General features: G+C 42.8%; 2 protein-coding genes and 1 long non-coding RNA gene across 4 annotated transcripts in view; 1 reads left to right on the plus strand and 2 right to left on the minus strand.

The window, feature by feature from the left end:
• Nucleotides 1-264: 264 nt before the first annotated feature.
• Nucleotides 265-14,569, minus strand: NSRP1 (nuclear speckle splicing regulatory protein 1). Of its 2 annotated transcripts, none has more exons than XM_030472465.1 (7): nucleotides 14,313-14,569; nucleotides 13,107-13,194; nucleotides 5,880-5,936; nucleotides 5,251-5,382; nucleotides 4,149-4,356; nucleotides 3,459-3,567; nucleotides 265-1,962 (listed from the first exon to the last, which is right to left on the minus strand). In XM_030472465.1, exons 1-7 carry the CDS (start codon nucleotides 14,330-14,332, stop codon nucleotides 873-875), a joined length of 1,704 nt encoding a protein of 567 aa, XP_030328325.1. In that variant the 5' UTR covers nucleotides 14,333-14,569; the 3' UTR covers nucleotides 265-872. The 2 variants fall into 2 exon arrangements, with proteins under 2 accessions (XP_030328325.1, XP_030328326.1); XM_030472466.1 differs by lacking the exon at nucleotides 14,313-14,569 and adding an exon at nucleotides 13,869-14,095 and having other exon boundaries at nucleotides 440-1,962.
• LOC115601923 lies at nucleotides 13,602-15,754 on the plus strand. The gene is made up of 2 exons (XR_003989543.1): nucleotides 13,602-13,836; nucleotides 15,401-15,754. It is a non-coding gene; the product is annotated as an uncharacterized LOC115601923 (long non-coding RNA).
• The window catches only part of EFCAB5 (EF-hand calcium binding domain 5), a 40,340-nt gene continuing 30,638 nt past the window's right edge, over nucleotides 14,769-24,470 (minus strand). The window contains exons 15-23 of the mRNA XM_030472447.1: nucleotides 22,882-23,171; nucleotides 22,176-22,348; nucleotides 21,231-21,459; nucleotides 20,363-20,515; nucleotides 19,070-19,170; nucleotides 18,018-18,271; nucleotides 17,223-17,452; nucleotides 16,953-17,049; nucleotides 14,769-15,501 (exon numbers count right to left, since the gene is read on the minus strand). Coding sequence (XP_030328307.1) covers nucleotides 15,335-15,501; nucleotides 16,953-17,049; nucleotides 17,223-17,452; nucleotides 18,018-18,271; nucleotides 19,070-19,170; nucleotides 20,363-20,515; nucleotides 21,231-21,459; nucleotides 22,176-22,348; nucleotides 22,882-23,171 — 1,694 coding nt within the window. The 3' untranslated portion in view covers nucleotides 14,769-15,334. The remainder of the gene's footprint in view (nucleotides 15,502-16,952; nucleotides 17,050-17,222; nucleotides 17,453-18,017; nucleotides 18,272-19,069; nucleotides 19,171-20,362; nucleotides 20,516-21,230; nucleotides 21,460-22,175; nucleotides 22,349-22,881; nucleotides 23,172-24,470) is intronic.

Below are 24,470 nucleotides of genomic sequence, written 5' to 3' on the forward strand. Positions count from 1 at the left end.
CATTGCGAAAAGAGCTGAAAATGTTATCTAAAACCTACGACCACTGTCAGATATCCTACTTACAAGATATAGCCTGAAGATAACTTTATTCTTCATTATGAACCTTTGAACAAGTTGACAAATCTAAAACATTACCTGCAGTACAAACAAGCAGATACAACTGTAATACATGAACTCATGTACAAGAACAAGACTCATATACCTTATTTCACACAAAAAGATGCAGTAAAATAACACAAGCCTTAAGAAGACCCACACATTAGATCCAGTATGTATCTTACACTTTATTTGTTTCTGTACATCAGGTCCCCAAGACCAAAGCCCACACATAAATACAAAATTCATATATCAATATGCACCTAGCTTACAAAACACCATACTACGTACAGAAATCTCCTGATTATTCAGGCTGGTTTTCTTGCCTTTTTCTTCACTTTTACAGGCCTGTTGCTCATTTTTGAGGGCATCAGTGGGCAACAACGGTTCCTGCTAAGGGCTGAGAACATCTTTGTCTCAGCAGAGCTCACTGCTTCAGCTGGTGGCAGGAGCAGGGGCTGCCAGGGGGAAGTATTCTCATGTTGTTTAACACTCCTAGGTCTGTCCCAGAATCTTCAAGTACCAGGGATCAGGTGCTGAAGGCCAGGGTGGACGGAGTCAGCCCAATTTAGTATTTCAACTGTACAAAGACACTACGGCTGTTTTTCAAGCGATCCACGAACCCATTTCAAAAGTTGTTCCTCTACACACAGTTCCTTAGACTAAAGCCAGGAATAAATACCTAGGACACGCTTTTACCTCTGTACAGGAGTCCTTGCAGCAGTGACTTTTCCTTCTGGTTGACAGGCCGAGTGGTTTTGCCCACCACAGAGATGTTAATCTTCTTCCTTCTCGATGTAAGATTTAGCACTGACACGTGCCAGCTGCCTCGCCAAATAGCGGTCTCTCGCTGACATGACTGTCTCCTCATTGCTCCGTTTGGCAAATTTGCTCATGCTCTCAGCTGCTTTCTGGGCTTGTTCTTTCTCCTCTTTCTCTGCTTCTTCTCCAGCTTTACGTTTCTGCTCAGTTGAAGTTTCAGAGCTGGATCTTCCCTTCTCATCCCCCTCCCTCTCTCTTCCCTTTCTCTCTTTTTCCAGATCAGTCTGTCCATCTTTTTCTAAAGACGCAGGACTACTTCCCCTCCTCTCTCTGTATTTCTTTTCTTCACTACCATATTTCTCTCTCCTGTCCTTCCCATGATCTTCCTTTTCTCTGCATTTCTCTCTCTCCTTCTCTCTATCATTGTATCTATCTTTACCATTTCTTATTCTTTCTTTCTCTCGTTCCTTTTCTGTGCCCTTCTCATCTCTCTCCTTTGTTATTCTTTCTTTCTCTCGTTCCTTTTCTGAGCCCTTCTCATCTCTCTCCTTTGCCTTCCTCCATTCTCTGCCATGTCCCTCCCTCTCTCTTCTTTCCTTCCCTCTTTGTTTATCATCCTGCTCTTCCCTCCTCCTATAGTTATCTTTATTAGCATGATCCCCATATCTATGTCGCTCTTCCTTATCCCTTTGGTGATCTTTTTCATAGGTCCTACTTCTCTCATGATCTTTTTCCTTGTATTGTTCATCATTTCCCCTTCTACTTGATCTGCTCTCTCCCCTCTTTGTAAGATGATTTGTTTGGGCTTTTGAGCGCGGCTCTTCCTCCGCACTGGATGCACTCGGTGACCTGGAACGCCTCTGGCTCTTGTGATGTTTAACCTCCTCTTCACTGCTCACAGAGCTCTCCCTCCTTTTCTTCTTTTTCACATCTACTTTAGTATTTTTATGTCTCTTATCATCATCACTACTATCAGGTTCTAAGTCAGTATCAGCATCTGGATTATTCTCTTTCTTAGCAGAGGGCTTCAGTCTTTGTTTTTCATTTGGGCCTTTGTTCTTTTGGTTGGATTCATCATAACTGTCAGGTTTTTCTTCCTTTATCCTACATTTTTTATGTTAAAAAAGAAAAAAACAACATTACACAGCCTGAAATCTCAGCCTCTTCCACAAACTGACTTCTGGTCAGGACTTAAGCAAAAGATGTTGCTTTTCAGTCTAAGAGAGCAAATCTATCTGTGGCTCAGGTTCCAGGAATGCAGCGCAAAGGATTTCTGTTATGCATCTGTATCTGCTTCATTGGTGATCGTGAGCTGATGAATTTATCTAAAAGAATGACTATGGTTAAGTACCTGTAGCCGCCATCTAAGCAAAAAGACAGATTCGTATTCTTATGTGAGCTCTGTGGCAAGCTACACACTTTTTCTTGTGTGTTTATTCCTTTTCACCTCAAATAGTTATCCAGAGAAGCAGCAGGTTGTATGTTTTGTTGTTGTATGTTTTGCTGTTGTATGTTTTGTTGACAGAGCAGCTTCCATTAGTAGTAGATTTTTTTAAATCCAGTATTTCTGAAGATCTCACTCCTGAGGCTAGATAGAAATTACCATCTTTTAACAGCTCAGAGATCTTAAGCACAAAAAGCCAATCCATAGAGGCCCAATCTGGGCAGTAGACAGAAAGATTGTGCTTTGTCATTCTTTGCTGACTGATAAGGAAATACATGTTCACTCACATGAGCCATGTATCTCTTCTCTTTAATCATTAACTCCATTAACAGTCTGTGGCAAATTCTTATGAATCAGCACACCATGTAGTTAGATTGATTATCTGATGTGTGCTGCATTTCCTTTGTGATGGCAAGCATTTAACTTGTGACATTCAGGTTTAAGAACTATCTCAAAAGAGGTTTAACCCGAATTGTTTCAAATGATTAGTTGTTGCATATAAGAAACATATCCCCTTCACCATTCCACAGGGCAGAACTCCACTACATAAGTAATTCAGCCTCGTCTCGTTACTTTGCTTTGGAATGTGCATATATTAAGAGCTTGAAGCACTCCCACTGGATTTCCTATACATTTGGTTAATTTCCTTTTACCACAGCATCAACACTCAATTAATTTAGTTTTTATGAACCCATAAATGTGGAGCAAGTACAAAGTGAGAGACTCACATTCTTTTCAGGCAATTCATATCACAACATTGTTTTCTGCGATTTTACCTCTTGTGCTTCCTCTTTTGCCTTTTGTCTCCCTCATGATTCAAAATATGGAACTTACTGCAGATTGCCAAATATTACGTAGACCAAAGTAAATGTAGGTTGGAATATACAGGCTGGAATAATACCAAGTGGTATTACACGTATAACTGTCCTCTTGATACTTGTTGAACAGCATCCCCCTCCTGCTTGGTTCTGTCTTATAGCCTATTCCACTTTTATGATTATTAGACATTTTCCATGTAATTAATCAGCTGTGTAAAGGAATCAGCTTACCCTACAGTTTAGTACTCTCTAATTCCTACAGTGTTCCAGTTGAGTCTGGAATCACAAACAGCCAGAAGCTGGTTTGTATCTGAAAGCCTTCCAGAATCGCATCCTACCTGGCTTCACGGAAGCTGCATTTAGGCATCTCTTCTTCCCCCACTTTCTGGTTTAAAAGATGTCTGTAAAATCCACTGAGATCCTTCTGTTTGGTCACATCCAGGTACGCTATGGGAAAGAAAGTGAGGTTGGATCTACTGTGCCACAAATACTCATCAGACACAACTCACAATTGGTAGACACCAAGTCTGCAATCTCCAGCCTGGAGTTTTTGAAGTCCAGAGGCGAAAAAGCTCAGAGCAACCTGACTTGACCTTACAGCAGACCAAGCTTTGAGCAGGAGGCCGGAACGGATGAACTCCTGAGGGCCACTCCAGCCTGATTTATCTTATGACCCTATATCCTATTCTTTACACCTGTTTATGGGACACTACAAAATGTCTGAAGTAAGGAGTGTAAGCATCACTGTACCCAGGCTTAGAGCCTTCCTTCAACAAGTGACTCTTCCTTAAAAATAAAAAGCAGCAACACAAACAGCACTGACACACAGAGGAGCTTCCTCTGTTCCTTTAGTAACATCCAAAGGAAAATAACAAAGAAGGATCTGATTCAGTATGTGCCACCTGGTCCTTTTTGAGTTTAATTATGTCAAGCCTCACAGAGAGACCAGATGACAATGTTGTAAATCACGTCCAAGGCCATAATTCCATACTTCTTTTAAAGGGGAATTATTTCAGTGTGAATCTCACCCTCGAGAGCTGCTTCTCTTCTTTCTCTTTCCTCCTCCTCAGCCCTTTCTTGCAGCTTCTTCTTGTAGGCTGAGGTCACGAAAGCCTCTTTGTGATCAAACTCTCCCCCTTCCATTTCACGCTCTTTCTGTATTTTTCTTTCCATTCTTTTTTCTTGCTCCTTCTTTCTAATCTCAGCTGCTTTGAGGATATTTTGGATGTATCTGGGCTAAAACAGAAAAGAAAAAAGGGATCACATGGAGAGGTAATTAAGGCGGCTGCGAAAACACAAACTGGGATTGATGGAGAGATGTTGAAAGTTGGTAACAGAATAAAACCAGCAGCTACTCTAACATATTCTCCACTGTTTGACAGCTATCTGAAATAAACTGTCATTCTCTTTCAGATCACTAACACGCACACTTTCATGCTGTATTCAAGCAAAACATTCAGCCCATCTTTGACTAAGATCGTTTTTGCTCCTGAGTGTAAGTGGTTTTTGATTTCTCACCCCTCTATTGCCTTTCTATTGCTGTAAAGGAGTGGGAGGCTTCCTTTTCTACCCACATAACCCGACAGGAGCTTTCAAATTAAATAGTAACAATGAAAATATCACTTGTCAGGATAATTCAGCAATGCTTTCAAACAAGTCACTGGGCTCTGGAAACTGGCTCACATCTCACCAATGGAAGTTAATTACTTTTGTCTCCTGACAGTCCTCCAGGAAGGCCAGCAGTGAGTGAGGCGGGACAATTTATGCTCTTTGGCTTAATAACAAGAGTCTCTATTCTCATAAGCAGTATCGTTGCAGGGCCCATTGCCTCTAATCCTGTTACCCACTGTAACACTCTCTTCAGAAATACACTGTATGTACATCATAAACTGGGTGGGAAACTTGTAGTGTGCCACCCTCTGGAATACCATTGGATGAGGACTCCAAAGTACTCAATGAACTAAGTTTTGCCAAAATTCTTGCAAATTACTACCTTATTTAACGGGATTTAGGCACAACACTTGCATGCCCCATGGGAAAATGCATTTGGCAAAGCTTAGAAGTTAATCAATCATAGCCACTCCAAGCACACAGAGCTCAGACAGATAGCACACACTTTCAGGTATCAACCTTCTTGTCATCTCTTCCAGATAACACTCTGGCATTGCTTTCTTTCTTCTGCTGCTGCATTTCATCATAAATACTGTCATATTCGTACACTGTAGCATCTTCCTCCAAAGCCTTCTGAATCTCCAATTTAGTCTGAAAGAAAGAAAAGAGGGAGGATGAAAAGATACCCAAAAATTAAGCATGAAATTTCTACTATTTTCCAAGGGTTTGAGAAATTCTAAACCCAGCAGTGCATTCTACACCACAAAACAAACTTCAACAGCTTGTGTGTTTAACTGCTTCTATTGAGTAAACAGGAATTTCATTGTATTTTACACTATGACCAGCTCTGCAAACCTCACTCATGCAGCTCTCACTGGGCTCTTCTTCAGCTGCTCTGATCATAGCCACAAGAGCTTCAAAATGAACAATCTTGCCCAGAAAAGTGAAAGAGAATCAGTGCTAGAGGAAAAGCCCTGAGAATTTCAAATCAAGTCTTGTGCTGCAAAGAGCAATGCACAAAATCATCCATTCATATGGAATTGTTTTGAAGGGTAACTGTAACTCTGCAATGGCACAAACGTGTTTCTGCAACCATTTAACAAAAGGAAACAGATGCTGTCATTTCTTAATCTGCCATCACATCTTACCTGTTTCATTGCTTGTTTTTTCAATGCTTCTTTCTGAAGGCTTTCACCCACAGATGGCTGTAAGGAAACATTGCAAAAATGAAATTAATTACACTGACACAGCTCCTAACAAACAACTGTGTAATAGTCCCATTCCACAAGTCGGACTCTCATTTCAGTAGTATTTTTCTGTAGGAAGAAAACCTAAAAGTTCATTCCCAAGCATACAATGAATCAGCCTTTTCCATGAGCAAAGTATCGCAGTACCTCAGCATATACATGAAAATGATGATGAGTTTAAGAACACTATTTCAACGACGTGCACCTCAAAAGCTGCATAAAATTGCATGTCATTTCACAAAGCAAGTCACCTCTGCCCAGGAACTGCTCAGAGACATAGAAGGTCTGTGAAAACTCTTCAGTTGCAATGCTCTCTTCCTACCATTGCCAAAAGAATGGTGGGAAAGATACACCCCTCCGCTATGGCAAGGGTCAGCCTGTTGGGGCAAGATGCTGGCACATCAGCAGGTAAAACATGTAGCAAAGGACAGCTAAAGCCACTACTGAAACACATTCCTAAGAGAAAGATGCTTGCACTACACCTACTCACTCCCAAACACAACAATTACTTCAGGTTTTGCCATTAAAAAATGAAAATGAGAGGAAAACACAAGAAACCACCCCCAAATCAACAAGAACTGGAATTACACCCTCTTATCTATCTATGTATCCGAAATTTTAAAGTTCTTGGGGATTACATGTTTGTGAATAAAGGAGAGATGTCCTCAATGATTTTTGTAATTATCTTTCTAATAGCCTGTGAAATAGGTAGGTGCTGCTCAGAATATACACACTCTTCTTCCAGCACATACATGTGCTCAAAGACGTAGCAGTCATGAGCAGACGTTCATACAATCACATGAAAAAACTCTGTTCATAGTAAGAAACAAGTATCTGAAAAGATCTGACACTTACTACAGGTTTGACCTGTATCATTAGTTCTGTATTTTTAGAAATCAGAATACTGCTGCTATGAACAGGATGTACTTCAAATGTTCATGTTTCATTTTGCAAGATGAATATGCTAGCAAACAGCAGGACTGATCTCCCCTAAGAAAAACCATGTCCGCTACTGAAACCATGTTTTCTAATCATATTGTCTTTTAAAGGCAGCTTTGCAGTTTATCTAGTTTTGTCTTTTAGTGTTGAACTAAGCTGTGTATTTATCTTTTCTCAACCAATAAATGATTTTGTTTATTTAACAGATTCACTACAACTGACAGGACTTGTAGCCTTGTTTATGTAATTAAGTATCTCAAACTTAAAAAGCTGCTACATGCAGACTTGGATAAACTCCATCTCCACTTTCCAAATGTTAAACCTTGTGCTTAAACCACAGTAATAAAGGGAAAGTGTGATGTGCACTTTCGTGGAAGAAAAGCCCCCCAAGGTTCAGTTATGCTCCCACCAAAAGCAGCCTCCCACCCTCTCCCACCCAGCTGCAGGTAACCAGGTAAGGGAGCAGACCATGCTTCAAGCTTCAGGAACCTGAGCTTGGCAGACACCACCACACACTCAAGAGGCCACTGTGGGATCAGGGACTACACCCTGTACACCACAGCTTGCTGATTAATTGGATTAGAATTGGATATGTTCTCTTATTTATTTATGTAGCTGGTTGGTTGGTTGACTAGGGGAAGTAGATAGCAGATGATTTAGTTTAAAACAATCTAAAAGGATCCTGCCTTCATCCACCTCCTGTTCACCTCTGGCTTTCAAGACTGAAAAGCTGATGTTGAGGAATATTTAAAATACTGTACTTAATTTTTAGGTCATCTACTTTCTTTTAAAAATGCTATAAATGAGTCCGTATAAACTTCTTACTATAAAAAGCTGCTTTAAACTGGCAGTGAAACACACATCAGCACCATACAGAAGACCTAAACTTCTTCCTGGCCCTTGGGAAAGGTGCTGGTCCTCTGCTTGATACATTAAGGGCCAGCACTGGAGGCTTCGTTTATCAGACTCTTTTTTACAGAAAGGTACCCGAACATTAAGGAATCTTCCCTGCATTATGCCAGAAAGCAATGGCTCAGTAAAAGACATATCAGATTTGGCAGCTGTATTTACAGAATCAGCTTTATTCCACCAAAATATTTGAAATGCTGCTTGGAATCTTTTCCTGGTCTGTCTACACAAAATAAATTTGTTGATCTGCAAAGATTACACAAACACAAAAGTAATACATAGCCCTCTTGATTGTACACATCATTGTAAAGGACTCCACCTGCCATTTGTTTGCCTAGAGTGGCACCAAGTTTACAGAAAACAAACACCTTCCCTAATGGTTTATGGTGGACAATTTCCTGCTGCGCCACAAGCTCTGACAGATGAGAACTTCCCGTTCTTTTGTATTGTTTTTACTTATCAACTGCCCATTTATTAAAGACCCTAGAAGCTCAGCAATCTGTCTCATAGGCTTTCCCTCCAGTCAAGCTTTTCTTCTGAAGCACAAAGCTTAGAGCTTAATATTTTCTGGAAGGAGAAACCGTTTTAACCCCATCCTGGGAAACAACATAGAATCCATGCAAATCAAGCAGCTCTTAGAAATGAGACCCTTGGGTCTACCACTCCTGTGAGACCATGGAGTTGAGCTCGTGCACAACTGAAAAGGTTAAAAAAAATTAATAGAAGAAATAAGAAATGACCCCAATCTACTAAATATCTCCTTGTTCTCTCCCATTTCTCTATTTTAATAGCTGCTGTCAAAGTATATGAGAGATGCCTGACTTGTTCTTCCCCACTGACTGCCACAAGAAGTTCAAGACCAACAAATTCTGACACAATAGCTATTAATAATGGAGCATCTTCTGTTAGGTGCACACCCTGCCTCCAAAGGAAAAGCATTTGTGGTTGCTACCAAAACCCCAGGCACGGTACTTACTGATAGACAATATAAGACATGACTCCAATCCTTTTTTAAAACCAGAGGATGATTCTGCTCTCATATAACCTGTTATGAAAGACCCATGAGGGGGCTTTGCCTTTTTGAACTCTCTACATGCTGCTTTGCAGTAAACACACAAAATAAATTACCATTGTTTGAAGTGAAACACATTTGAAAGAGAAATGAAATGCTTTAGTGACATCAGGCAGATTAGATGTAGTTTGATTTTAATCTCTCACTACAACCACCTAGTTTTAACTGAATGTGCAGAAAAGTATCTGACCAAAGAGCAGCAGCAGGATAATTTGGAGCTCTGTTTGATCAGCAAGTGAAAGGACAGTCAACCAGCTCACAAAAAGCAAAGCACTTTCAGAGCAAAACTAATCTCCCTAATTTGAGGTGTCCACTTTAGCCTCAGCAGTACCTGCATCTCTCCTGACTGTACAGAGCTCAGGAGCTCAAGCACAGATACCTGCATGTGTTTCCATGGAGCTCACCCCAGGTTTGTGGCTCTGCATGGCTGTGTATTGGAAAGGCCAATATACAGGGACCTGACTTTGCTCAATTCATGCCTCTCACATCAGATAAGGAATCTCAGGCTGTGATCTTTGGATTCATGACTCTTTGGTATCCAAACATCTCCAAATGAGCCACTTACACTCCCATGTGTATGTATTTAGCAGTGAATTGTTAAGGTTACCCTCACAGAGATCTGGATTACCCAACTACAGCCCACACAGATCATCATTGAATGTACACGACACTCAGACCTTCATGGAGGAAAAAACCACTATCAAGTCAGGCAACAGATTCATCTCAATTCAGACACCATACGAGCCATGGCTACTAGCAGAAGATTAAGAGAAAGAACATGAACCAGTCACGTACAGACTTAGCTTTCCTCGACATTCCCTCCTAGCTTCCAGAAACCAGGAGGTGAGGGACTTCCTGCACTGGAGGATGCACCTGGACCATTGTTTGCCACCAAGAACACCCCTTCATTTGGCTAATCCATTCCTGAATCCATTTATCTTTTTGGCCATGCCACAATATCCTGTGGCAATGAGTTCCACGACTTAATTATACATTGTGTGGAGCAATCCTCAACTTCCTTTTGTTTAGATCAAACCAGTTACTTGGTAATTCCATAATACACCGTGTTGCTCATACTATGAGAAATACCACTTTACATTCTCTGAAGTTTCTTGATTTTACCTACACCCTCTCAAGTTACTCCACTTCCTTCCTCTCAGTAATCTAAGAGCCCCTTTACTTTGTCTTATTTTGCATGAAAACAGTTGCATAAACTCTGGTCATCATCAATACTCATCACCTTGCCAATCTTACTTTTAGTCATTCTGTATACTTTGCAAAGTGAATGGAAGGGTCTATAAGTAAAACCCAAAACCTGAGTCTACAACAGAATATAGTCTTCTGTTTGTCCTCAGTTTCTTCCTTTGTGCCTGCTTAAAGACTCCATTTATCCCTGAATAAGAGCTATCCACGCTGACTCCACTATCTCTCTCTTGAATTTACCACCTACTGTGGTCTAAATACAGTTATTTTTTCAGCTACACTTTACATCCTGAGCAACAAATCAGTTCTGAAAGGCTGATGAGGTGCAGGATTGTATGTGGGGTGATTCTGATACAACCAAGAAACAGAACCTTTATCTGCTGTACCACAGAGATATTTTCAGCTGAATTCCAAAGATAAACCAGACCATGGAACAGTGCACTGGGAATACTCACAAGCCATCTCTGAAAACACAAGGCACGAATAAGGGAATAGTGTCTTTGGAGAAAATGGATATATCACAACACTAAGCCAGAAAGGAAACTTATTTCTAATGCATCCTAGTCTGTTGCTGTAACATCTCTACAACAGGCTTTCCCAGGGGTAACAGCCTTCCCCCAGTTTTTAAAGCTAGTGAGAACTCCTCATTATGAAGGCAAATAATTCACAACTCTATTGGCTAAAAGTACCTGCAATCTCCTGGGTTGCTTTTTCCCAGCCAACACTGTATTTTGAGAAAACTTCCATCCCAGATGTTCTGCTCCTTATGAACTAATCCAAAAATCATCTTCATCAGCAACTTAAATCCATTAATGTACTTAGCCACAGAAAAAAAACCTTTCAAATTCCTCAGCAAGAGTACAGGCAAAATCTTAATGAAATATGCATAGTAACATTTAAAAACAGAGAGCACAAGTTTGGTATCTCCTGTATGATCACGGACCAAGTGAGGTGTGCAGATTTCCCAGCACAAACTTTATTAGAGTTCAGTTAAAAATACATAATCTCCAGACATTTGAGATGTAGTTGTGGCTGATAAGGCAGCAGACAGGAAATGAAACCCCTCCCAAATGCTGCTCCTTATCTTGAAAAGCTCTGAAATGATTATTGAACTAATAAAGTAATTTTGCTTTAAGAAAAAATAAATGATCTTATTTGATAAAGGCAGTTATGAGATTATTACTTTTGGCTGGGTACGTACCACAGTGATGAGCATGACAACTTTTAAGAGTCTTTGTAACAGACTCTTAGTGAATCTGTCAGCCTTGCTGAGAGGATACTTGATCTGTTAAGCTACGAGTAAGCAGACAGCATCATACACTATTAGTATCAGAATTCTATGCATTATTTTGTTTTAATGTTTAGATATTAATGGAGAAGTTAAAAAACGCTCCATACTCAGGAAGGTTCCCAGTCCTACCCTGGAATGCTGACAACAGATTAAACCAAGCTCATTCTTGGGATCTGGAATACATGGGATCAGACCTTTAATGTAGAGAAAGACACCAAATCCCAAACTGACAGGGACTAAACTGACCAGGAAAGTGCTCCTGCCATGGGGAGAGCGGATCCACTGCTATCGCCATTTGAAAGGAAAACCTCTCTTCAGAGCCATGGAGCCAGCTATGAGCTCTGCAGAGTGCTGAGGACAGCAGCAACATGAAGAAAGAGATGGGATTTAAGACATTTCCTGTCCTCTCTGTCTCCTGTAGGTCCTATAAGCTGCTTGACGCAGTTCCATGTTGAGCAGGTACCACTAGGAAGACCTTCAGCCCTTCCATGCCCTGTACAAAGGGAGCTCAGACACCTTCAACAGCTGCTTTCTCATTTCTGGAAGGGAAGCAGGTACACAGAGGCTGGGAAGTGCTAGATTCAGGCTTTCTATGACATAAAAAGAACAACTGATAGTCCATTAAAAAACCCTCAAGTTTTAAAAGAAATGTTTTGATAATATGAGTCGGAAACTGGCAAGGATTATTTGATGCTGTATTAGCATTGCTTTATCAACCACACTGAAGAGCACTGACTGAAGCTCTACAGCAGCAAGAACGTTTTTGTAACAGGTTCTGGTTCTAAACTTCAACTGATTCTAAATTTCAACTTCTTAAATGTTAAACTTCTAGACTATGGGTGTAGGTAAAGCTTATTTTCTGTGTTTTGTGAGAAAAATGCTAAATATGCACATAATGACATTCTGATTAAATTATCACAAGTAATTCCAGATCAATAAAACCCAGTAAACTGCAACATTATGTCCAGAAAGCTCTATCCATGTTCATCCCCATGATTCTGTTCTTTACCTGTAAACTATGAAGCTACTGGCTCTAAATCCTTTGGAAAGGCTGGTTTAGGAGCTGGGTTTCTGTAAGGTACCCCAAGCAGCCTATGTACCATGTCAGTTCTTGATGCTCCCCATATTCACAGCAGTACATTCAGGAGTGTAATTTTTATAGTGTATACAGCAACTCCTATTGGGGCAGGTTGAAAGCTAAGATTTTGAAGGCAATACTTAAAAAATATACAAAATTGAAGGAGACTATAGCAAAGAACATCAAAAACTTCATATGATACAGTCATACACACCATGAGTCTGAACATCGTAAATCAGTTATGTGAAATCTGGGTGGAATGAGCTAAAGGATAAAATACACTTTACTGTACTTAAAAGTTAATACCTGAGAAAGGAATGGTGATGGCTACTGGTCTTTATTTGCGAACACATTCACCAGTGATGGCCAACAAGTTTCTTCACGAGCTGCTGTTAACTCTTACAAACAGGCTGCTACATGTGATGAGCTTTTGGAAGAGCTGACAGAAAGTAACCACCAAGTCATTGCTTCATGTAACTCGCACTAAAGAACACACAGATCCCATTTCACACCCAAATCCCAAATGATGACACAGATCTGAGTGACACTGCCACAAGCTGATGCAGACATTAAGGGTTGTAAATAATTAATCTGAAGAATATGGGGCAAAATTTAGAAGACAACTGTTGAACTCACCTCATCATCAGAGTCATCTGCAAACACCGAGAGTTTCTTTGAAACGAGATTTTTCTGTGGTGTTTTTTTGGGCATAATGAGCCCATATCTAGGAAAAAAGAATAAAAGTTATGTTTTAATGTTACTTATAACAAAACACACAGCACGTTCCAAACCAAAAATCTACCCTTCCCAATTTTAGAAACAAAAGATCAGCCTCAATGTGATGTAAGAGATATAGAGCTGAGCAGAATCAGCACCAATGTGCTCAACCTTGCCATGTGCCCGCAGCTTCTCCTACAGCTATTGCTGCCTTTTTCCATGCAAAGTTTTGGGATGTGATGGATCTGGCCATAAATCTCTCATGTCCAGAGTTTTCCAAGTGATTTTGGAATTAAGAAATTACTGTTTAACCTGCGGAGATTCAGCCTTAGTCTCCATTAGACACCATTCTGTGTGCAGTAAGTTCACCTATTTTGCATGAAGATGTAAAGCACCAACCCACAGACACACTATGGCGAAAGACAAGATTTACTGTCAGATGATGTCATGCAGAGATTGATTAACAACACAGGACTCTTCTGCTGACGAAGCCAACCTGTGAGATGGTCTGTCAGAGACACTGCCTGTGGTTTTGGCAATGAGCAATCTCTACATGAGGAATTTCCCTCCCAACCTGCCTTTCGCCGAGTCCATCACTGGGTAGCCTGTTCATCACAGCACGGAGCTGGGGAGCCGCACGATGCCGTAGGTACTATGTCATCACTGTGACAAACTATTTACCGCCGTGTGCTCCGAACCCGGCCCTGCAGCTCCCTCTGACCGGCTGCGGGGACCCGAGGAGCAACCGGTGCCGCTGCCCCCGAACCGCCGGTACTGGGGGGCCAGCAGTCTGGGGGAGGGAATCCTGAGGAGATTCTACTTCCCAAGAGTGAAAACTACGCCCCGGAAACGCGGCAGCACCTCCGCTGCCTCCCACCGGTTTGGGGGTTGTTCGATTTCGATAAGCACAGGTTTAAATCCAGCCCAACGCAGCGAGCCTCGCTGCTGCGGCCCGGGCGGGAGGTTCTGTCAGAGCCCTCCCCGGCCCCAGGCAGGGCCCTGCTTGCGCCCGCCCTCACGGCGGCCCCGGGGACCCTCCTCCCCACCCGCTGCCCCGCGGAGCAGGGCCCGGCCGGCCCCTCCGCCCCGGCGGGGCCCCGCAGCCCCAGCGCCGCCGCCACTCACTGCTTGCCTAGCGCCGCCATCTTGTCCCGGCCGTCGCCGCGCAAAGCCGCCGGTCGTTCCGCGGCCGCAGATTCTTCGCGGCCGAAATCCACCCCAAAGGGTCTGTCCCCAGCGAGCCGCGGTCCCGCTCTAGAAGGGGAGCGGAGAACGGGCGGAGGGGGCTGGCGGCGGGGGCGAGTTTTTTAGCGGTTCGGTGGCGGGTGGCGAAAGTGCCGGTAAGGGAAGGGCTAGTGAGGGTGGCCCGCGCCGCCCTGAGGGGAGCCGAGCCGAGCCGGGCCGAAACAAGCCGAGGTCAGCCGAGCCGAAACGAGCCGAACACAGCCGGGCCGAAAGGAGCCGAGCCCTTCCGAGCCCAGCCGAAGCCAGCAGCCGGTGGCGGCCGCTCCACCCGTGCTCCGGTCAGGCATCACCCGCCGGGACACGTCGCTTGTTGCCGGCTAAAGAAAGAAAGAGACGTTTAATTTCTCAAATTTTATTAAAAAAAAGTGATTTCGGCCAAAATCAGCGATATTGGGAAGATGAAATCTTGCTGCCGACAGTGTAGTTGGTGTAATGTCTGGCTTTATCCCAGTGAGAAAGCTTTCTTTTGGCTATATTAAAAGTGTACCACGTTCAGAATAACTTTACAAAATGCTTATTAACAACTTTCACTTAAAATTCTTCCTAAAAAGTAATTTAAGGAGACTGAATCTTGACCTTTTTTGCTGTATCATTTCTGGGCATTGCAGCTTGGTGTTCACAACATCTCCGTGCCTCTCTCCTTTTCCCATCAGCATTAATTAAAACAAACACAAATTCAACAAAACCTCTTTAATGTAGGCTTTAAAAATAAGTAGCTATAATAGCAAAATTGTTTCCTTCAGTGTTTTCATGGCTTTTTCTAATCCCTAACACACTTCCCACCATCTAACAACAAAGACTTGGTGGCTGTGCATAACAAGCAATTTAAGAACCCCAACATTTAGTTTAATAAAGGATGTCAAACGCCAGAATTGCTAAGGTGAGGTGAGGAATTAGGAGGGTTACTTGGTGGTGCACTGGAACTCGATGCCAGAAGGGGCTAGAAATGTTTTCTTTTTGCTGTACAGGCTCTTTGTGCTCCCCGCCAGCGCCAGGGAGGTTTGGACCCAGTGGTACAGGTACTCCATGGGAGCCGAGCTGTGCTCCCACACCACTGCTCGAGATACACCTGAAACAAAGAAGAGCTGTAACTCCCAACAGGAAAAGTCAAACCCTTGAGCACTGTCACCATGAGACCGAATAGAGATCATCCCATCACTGCTGCTCTCCCCAAGCCCGGTAAATTCCACCCTGGAAAATGATGGTGCTTTGAAAAGCACACCCAGCATTATTGTGGTCATTTTATTAGAATTTATCTTGCACAAAGTGCTCTGCTGTATTTTAATGCTAAACATTTGATAATTAAACATATAATGAGAAAAGTGAGGTTTTTTCTAAGCTCAGATTTGATTTAAGAGTAATAAACTTCAAAGCTCTTTTACTAAATGCTATTAAAGGTCACTACAGCATCATACCATTAAAGGTTGCTCTGTCAGCAGAGTGTAGGTCGTTATGTGCTCTCTTCTCTATTACAGCACACATATATGGAACATACGGGCATTATCTGGTGTTAATTTTAAAGGAATTCCTATAATTTTGAGTTATAGCTGTATTCACACCACTGATCTGACACTACTCAGAGTAAGTTCTATCCTAGTAAACCAACCTTTTGTAGCATACCAGCAGTTTGCCAAAGCTATAGTCATTCTAGTTAGATCTTGTGTCCCTAACTGGAGGGAGACTGGATGTTCTAGGCCTGCTTTGTTCTTTCCAGTTAATTAGTTTAATATGTATGAGGAGAACACATGAAAAAGAACTCTGAGTGCATTTCGTGTTCACCAGTGGGCAGGGTACTGCTGATAAATATCCCCAGCTAAATTAACACATCTTGACCACATTTCATTTTTAACAGGCCTCTCAGACAGGCATTAGCTCATCAAGGGAGAGATCTCAATGAGAACAGCAGTCATTTCTCTTGCAGAGATATTGCAAATAATAATAGCCTCTTGACTGCTTTGGCACCAAAAAAAGCCCATATTCATTAAAAGAGAGAAAGAGAGGCTGAAAACCAGCTCCTGTATATGGCCAGTGAGTATTTTGAGTACCTGGCAGATTGTGTTTACAAAGAGGAGGGCTTACACTGTCCTCCCACACTCATGTTGTTGTTTGGAGCTGGGTCAGTCCCAAGGGCAGGGCACGGAGGCCTGAAGTGGATTTACTTGCCAAAAGAGCCATCATTCTTAGTACGTCTTTACATATCACTTGCCAAAAGCATGATCATTCTTCATATGTTTATCAGGAGATTTATAATGAGATCACTTGTTCTGGTAGGTTTCAAAGCTGATCTGCTCCCCTTTCCTTACGGCAGTGAATTTTGATTCTAAATTTAACAAGTTGACTTTTATTGGCCAAAAAAGACTGCAGACATTTAGGACCCTTTATCTGTTGTTTCATCTATTGTGAAATCAAAGTTAATTTCTGAAGTAAGGACCTTAAAAGCACTCAGCGGAAGTTTGCCACTGACACTGTTTCATTGCTGAGCCAGGTCTGGTAATCTCACACTTAATTTATGATATTTACCAGCGATGCAGTCCTGCAGCAGCTCTGCTTGAACTTGCACAGATGCAGCAGTTGGATCAAAGCAATAAATCTCCTGAATCAAATTGTCATCAAGTTTCTGCAATGCAGAAAACAAAAAGAGTCAGATGCCAGTGAGAAACTTAAGAGAGGGCTACAGAACTAAAGATGGCTAAGACAAGCATCTAGGAAATCTGTAGGTAATTCCACTCTATCTTCTGTGTGGGAGGGAAGAAGAAGAGAAATCAAAGTCTCAACGTTTTGAAGTCTCACCAGTTTACACTGACTCCAGTTCTCAGTCTCCTCTGAGCCCTCCCAGTCTGGATGGACAAGCAAGAGCACAGCCTTAACTATGCTGTGGACCAGAGCTGGAGGTTCTACATAGCTCTTTATGTCAGCAAAGCTCTCAGCATTGAGTTTCCAGACACACTCGCGCAGGTCCTGCAGCATGAACCAGTGGAACAGAATCCCTGCATGCCTCAAATTTGCCTCGTGTTCTGCCTCTGGAATCAAAAGCAAACCTTTCAAGAAGTTGCTCAGAAACATCTTCTACTCAAGACTTATGTTATTGACTGAAAGCTCTGCCCTGTTTAAGAGTAACTCTTGGTCTCCTAGACTGATTGATCTGTACACAGCCCAAGTATCCTATGAAACTCTTAAAAATGGGTGTGTGCTTGAGAAGGAGACAAAACTCGCCTCAGGGGCAAGCAGAGGTCCTGAAACCATGAAGGGTTCAGGCATGCAGGTAACTGTAACTGTGACCTTCACATTCTTCTGATCTTGGTTGGGGCAGTTCTGAGCCAGACATGCTAGATCCCTGAAGGCAACAAAGCTTCATGCCTTTGATTTCAGTGGGACTTGGGCACAAAATACCCTCTGAACCAGAGTCAAAATCTAAACATCCTGTTTAACTGTACTCTGCTAAGCACTTAGGCTTGCTCAGGAGTAGTTTACGTGTACCAAAGGTTTGTCATTCCATACTTGTAGAAACGATACTTTAGATATGGCTTTACTGAGATTCCTAATTTCATCCCTAAAAAACCCATCTTGGCTCTGTATGCACAATACCCAGTGCATAGGTTGGTTCTGTTTCCTCTAAAGCCATCTTCAGTATCTCAGAGCAGGCAGCTTGGACTATCTTTAGCATTTTCTGCAGGTCTTTGTGTTCATGAGGTGGTAGTTTCTGGTTGTGTCCGATGTTGATGTCAAATAGTCCCAGAGCTTGTCCTGCTAGGTCACGGAGAGGTACTGCAATGTGGTATTCTCTGTAGACAGAAGTGTGAATGACTCCTGAACTGTCTATGCACTTAAACAGGTAATCTCTGAAATGAGAGCAAAGAGAGGAAAACCATTCCAGTTACTTTTGGTAATATATTTAGCATATTTTAGCAAGATGCAGTTCATCTCTTAGTGTTAAAACAAAGATATTACATTATTAAATCATTGTTTATTTCCTTGAAATGAAATGCAAAGCTTTAAGTATTATTCAAGCCATATACAAAAAGGAGAAAATAGCATTGTGGAACACAGTATTGCTTAGCCAAGGCAATGACTGGCAATCATAAGAATTTAACAAACCTTGCTTTAAAAAGTTTCCTGTTTATAAATGCATTGTTATTTGTTCTATAGAGTTTTATGAAAAGTAAAACATCTGCTGGAACAGCAAATAGCTGTTCACCCAACTTTGACAACAAGGATGACATGCTTAAGAGAGAAGTCTGTGAGGATCTTGGCAGTGAAAGGAAACAGTTGAAGGAAATGAGGCTAATATGGCCAGGAAAAAAAGACAGATTATTCTAAAGAGTAAAATGGTTCAGTGTAGGCTCTAATCCTGCAAACCTTTCTCAGCAGATGTAGATCTTGCTTGGCATTTCAGCTGGAAAGCATTAAGTTGGAAGTTATGTTTTTGCAGGCCTAAACTCACAGAGAAAATACTCCTCACCCCTTCCTAAACCAGTATCACATGGATCCACACCAGGAGCTTTGATAGTGGGAGAGCTGCAGCCAGACGCTCTTGCAGGGTTGCACTACCATGGGCTTTACGTACTGTGGATCACGCCTGGTGCAGGCTGGAGTCCAGGCCCAGAGGTGACAGGTTCTATTGCATGTGCTGAGCCTACCTTAAGAGGTTTTCTTTTCTGAGGAGAACAGGAGAGTGCTGAATTTCCTTTTGTCCCGTATTATCTACAGAAATCATCTTGCGCAGAGTGTAGTTCCATGCCTGCCAGAGAGAAGAGGGAGGTTTAGTGCATCCAAGAAAGGAAGAGCCATGTTAAGGCTTGGAGAGGGAAGAAATTGTTTCTTAAACTCCTATGTACATTCAAGTGCAATGAGATGGTTTAAAGACACCTCCCAACAATGCTTGGTTTTATTCTCGGAGTGTATTGCTCAAGATGTATGAAGAATGTGCCCTGGACCTCCCTCCACCAGACTGTTTAATCCCAGGCTCCACTCTGAGGAACACCCACAGGCCAAGAAGAGGTTTTCCTTCTTTTTCCCATCCTCTTGCTGTCTCTTTCTCATGTCATGTTTGTGTCAGTGTGCCTTGATACGTGAAAAGCACAGAGGGCAGCCAGTGACCTGGCTATCAGGCAGCTAACAAGGGAACAGTGCAGAGCCTGGAAAGACAACAGAAAGCTGCCAACATAAACCAGGCTTATCAGAGGAAGCAGCTGAATTATGGCTCCAGCAGATGTCATACAGACTTTGTGATGACACAGGATCAGTCCTAAATATTGCATACACTTTTCATCTTCTTAACTCACTTGTACATGAAGTGACAAGCTTCCCAGGGCCCGAGTGCCTGCTCAACAACTGGAAGATGATCTGCAGGGAAGGGGGCTGCCTCTACAAGCTAGATAGTTAGGAAGCAGCCGCTTCCTGAGGTGTATTTACATCTTGGCTGCTGACATTAGTTCAGAATGAAGAGCTAATACATTAGCCAGGACATGCTATTTTTCCTATAAAATACCATATTTTTTGTCATGCACAGAATCTCCATGGAAGAGCAACTCCCTCTGTGGAGGCCTCAGGCAGCAAAGCTACGGATGGATGGATCGATGGATGGATGGATGGAGGAATGTGGGGTTTTGTTCTATTGGTTCCTATGCAGCTGTGAGCACTGAAGTAGGAGAATACTCTTTTTTTCCTATGGAGAAGGGGTTACACTAGCAGTGCTCTTGAATTGCTTTACATGGGAGAATGAATAGAATGAAGAGTGGCCTTCTCTACAGAGGGAAACTTCCCTCTCTACCTTTTAGCCCTTTGTTGCACAGGCAGGCACAAGAATGTCAGGCAGGCTTCAGCTTTTATGATAAAACCACTGGGAAATCAGCTAGAAATGGCATGTCCTCACTAAAGCAGCCATTCAGCCCTTGACTATTACAAGCTCTTCACAGCAGTGATCTGCCTACCTTGTCTTCGCCAGGCTCCACCAGGTACATAGTAACAGTGTGGATGCTGGGTGCCCTGGGACACAACCAGTCCAGAGCAGTACCAGTCATTTGTAGAACATTTTCCAGTGTGCAGATGTGATGATAGGCTTTGCTGAATGCATAAGAGACTCCCTGTGAAAGCAGAAACCTCCAAATGAGCCAGACAGTTGCATAAGATTTGGGGGAAAAAGCTGGGGAAATGTTCATGCAGCAAAATGGTTTTAACAAGTTACTTTAATTAGAACTTGTAAAGCTGAAAAGTGACTGTGCAATGTCCCTTAGCAAATAATGCCCTAAAGCTCCAGAGTGCCCAGGTCACAGGGACGTCCTAAAAGAGACAAAGCTGGGGTTAGTGGCCATAGCCACATCGGGTGGTAATGTTGGCCTCCTGCGCTCCCTGCTGCCCACATCATGCATCGCAGTGAGCCTGATTCTAAAGAGCATCCCGAGGAAATGCAGACTGCTGTTGCTGGTAAGTATTTCACCAGATAAGAAGTAAGGTTTCATGCCACTTTATGGCAACGAACACAAATAGGAGGTTCAGAGCTTCAGGAAATAAAAACTGCTATCTTCGGGCTTGGCATAAAAGTGCAGTTAATTTACTCGTCAGCTTAAATAAACTGCTAATGGAGTGACACCTCATAATCAGTTACAGATAAGATGCTTATGAGTAAGATATTGATAAGGTGTTCTGCTCACACCACTTTCACCATACACAGTAGAAAGGGACCCGCAGTTCTTAGTTGTACAAGTTACATTTACTCAGAACAAACAGGTAAAATTCACGAGGTCCCTACAGTTTTTTTGCAGAGTGGTCTCTAACAAACCCCTTTCTGATGGTGCCCACCTGATAAAAACTGATCTCATGGGCCAGAAAGATGGTTGTCTCACACTGATCCCGAAGAGTGTCAAGTCCTAGAATGCCAAAGACTCTCCAGCGAGCATCGTGCAAGGGCAGTACCAGGAATGAACCTTTTCTTTCCTCCACTGGGCGGTCATAGTTCCAGAAGTGGATATTTCCATGGAGCTGAACTCTCGGAACATGGATTGGCTTTCCCTCTTCAACAGCTGCAAAGCTGAAAAATAAACCTTTATGCTCAAAAGTAGCACAAAACCTTTAGTGAAACAATAAATATTACAGCTTTGATCTCTCCCTGCTTTTTGGCATCAGAGAAAGAAGGTGTTAGCTCCTTACTCTGAGCACACCCAGAAATACCACATTTACCACTTGCATCCCAAAGACAGTGGTAATAAATAAGGCACTTTTTATCCTTAGGACATTTAAAAAAACATCATCTAATGAATGTAATGAACAGGAATACAGAAGCAAGCAGCAGTTACATTTAAGAGGTTAGAAGAACATTTAATAGGTTTAAAGAAGCAGCCAAATATGTCTGGCTTTTGGAAACGAGAAGTGAACAGGCATGAAAGCTGTTTATGGTGTAAACACTGGGGAAGGAAAGTCATTGTTCTCAAAAAATATCCTGTGGATGTAAACTGCTGTAAGGGAATTAATATTTAAAGAAGAAAATGTAGCCCCAATGCAACAGTCATTTGCTAAAGGATGAGATTATTAGACTGTGAGCTAATCTCCCCAAGGAAAGGAGTGAAATCCCAAACAGAGCACTTCTAAGTAGACCATGCAGAGTATAAGGCATGTAAATGATAATGAATCATTCCACAACAGTCCCTGGGGGGATTTCCTCTCTGTTCCCAGTGCACCCCAAACCCTGGTGCGCCCCCATTCCAAATATTTTTGACTAAAAGGAACAGTATTTGCACCTTTTCTTACCTTACTCCTTTCATGTCTCTGTAAAGTGTCTGGTTTAGAACATACGGAGCATCATCTGCGGTACACGCCACATAGTGTAGGAGAATCTGCCCCTGCTCTGGTGTGAGCTGGTTCTCTTCCAAAAGGGCAATATATGCACTGATCTTCTTGTTATCCCCATGGGCTTCTGCATCCTAGCAACCAAACGTTTCCCATCACATTATGTACATCAGCCACTGGCCATTACACTTATTTCATGGACTTAGCACTTGTCTCATTTTTTTTGAGGTGCTGTTCTGGGTCACTGATTTTGTATTTCAGGCCCCAACTGCATGACATGAATGTGTCTGTGCTATGATCATGTCTGACCAGGACACACTGTTACAAGCAAAACCACTTGGTATTTTCATTGGCAAGGGAAATGGATTTCTTTATTCCTGCTGCTAATGGGGGAAAGTTCGTGTAAAAAAAAAAATCCCTAATTATAATCTGTGCCTAGGACTAGATGCATTCAGTGTGGGCAAACCATGGACAAGAAGTATTGCAGATCTGACCTGTGATTCTCTGTGCCCAGCCCTGGGCTCCCCTGAACAGCAGCTAAGTGCAGAAATGCACAAGGAATCCAAGCCTCAGAGCAGCTTCCCACCTTCCACTCAGATGCACCAGGGTTTGAAGTCAGTGCCATAATCCCAATGCAAACAACTCGTGTGCTCCCTGGGGTGCCTACCTGGGAGAGGGCCTTAAACACTGCTTCGTAAACCGGCTCTATGCTCGCTCCGCTGGTCTCCGCTGCCTGCTGGATGTTGTGCAGCCATTTCCTCCTGGCTGAGCTTTGCAAGTGCTCCGTGTGGCTTTGTTCCACACTTGTGCTCAGAAATTCCACCAAGTTATCAATAGCTTCATCCTCATTGCCACTGAGCTCGGAAGCAAGTAACTCGAGGAAAGTCTGGAATGCCTTTGGGGATAGCTTCCCCACTCTGCTGAGCTGTGGGTAACGGGAGCAAAGGTGTTTCTTTGCTAGTAGAAGAAACAGAAAATAAGACAGGGACAATCTATTTGAATAATAAGTTTTGCTTTTCCTGTGCAAAATATGAATCAAGCCCTAAAACTGGCTGTTGGTGGAGTGCTCTAGTCTGTCATTCTGGGTTCCTTCCAGCTATCTCCTAAATGGAAGCTGTCATCATGACGGGTAATCTCCAGCTTCCAGACTGGATGCACCTTTTCCTCTAGATCCCTCACCTGCTGAGAAGGAAACCTGCACAGCATTGCTCCTGTGCTCCTTTTGCACCCCTGCAACATACCTAAACAGTAAAGGTCAATGGAAAATAGGAAAGCTGCCATGGAAAGAAAGGTCTGGCTTACTTTTGCTGGGAGAAGGGGGAATGAGGAATGCCACAAGGGTCAAATTATGATCCTCAAGAATCACTTTGATCTTCTGCTCATTCTAGTGCACAAACTTCCAGTTTGTCCAGAGGTCCTGAAGATAAACAGGACCCATCTCAGACTTGTAACCCCAGCAGACTGACCCTGAAAATGCGCATTTACCCCATGGCTTGTATTCAGCAGTTATTAAATCAGCAGCCAGGCTGAGAGCTGTTGCACCCTGTGCTCGTCCTCCCGGGCCGGTGCTGCTGCTCCCCACACCCCAGCTCTGGGCTCACGGGGGTGCTCTTGCACAGGCTTTGGGAGTTGCAGGCAGCTTCGGAAAACCGGGATTCACGAGTAGCTCTGCCCAGGCTGGGCTTGCCTGCTCCTGCTCCTGGCAGTGCCTCTCCTGAGCATTGCAATGACTAACACCTTCATCATTTTTTCTGCATCCTGATTTCAAATCTTGTTAGGCTCGAGGAAGAAAAGGAGAGTGATTTGTCAAGCTGCTTCTGACTAGTGAACTAAGCAAGCAAAGATACATAGGTAGAAGTGTGACTTTACTGTTAAGCAAGAGAGTATTTTGTGATCAATACAGTGGGCTATAAGGAACAGTGTAATAGAAAATGCTTTGATTCATAATGCACAGGAACAGGCAGGGAGCTGCCCTGGTTGCCTCCCAGTGCATTAAGACACAGATGTTTATGGCAGTGGAGAGCCTCCTCCTTCACACACCCCACACCCCCCCCCCCCGAAGTCAGGGGGTATTTTATCATTGATTTTAGCTGTAGAACTATGAAGTGCTAACCAGCCCCAGCCATGGTGGAGCTGACTGTTAATGCTGCCTTATCCTGCCCATCAGCTACAGAACATTCAGTCTTTTTTCATTTAATTTCTGGCTTTCTGACAGAACTAGGATAGAGAATTTTTTGATGGCATAAACATGGATTT

This window comes from Strigops habroptila, assembly GCF_004027225.2.
Source record: "Strigops habroptila isolate Jane chromosome 13 unlocalized genomic scaffold, bStrHab1.2.pri S16, whole genome shotgun sequence".
Lineage (NCBI taxonomy): Eukaryota > Metazoa > Chordata > Aves > Psittaciformes > Psittacidae > Strigops > Strigops habroptila.

Coding starts and splice junctions, on each gene's coding strand:
- NSRP1 (XM_030472465.1), bottom strand. CDS start 14,332: ATGGCGGCGCTAGGCAAGCA. Junction 5,383..5,879: donor AAAAACAAGCAATGAAACAG/GTAAGATGTGAT, acceptor TCTTTCTTTCAG/ACTAAATTGGAGATTCAGAA. Junction 3,568..4,148: donor AAGAGAAGCAGCTCTCGAGG/GTGAGATTCACA, acceptor TCTTTCCCATAG/CGTACCTGGATGTGACCAAA.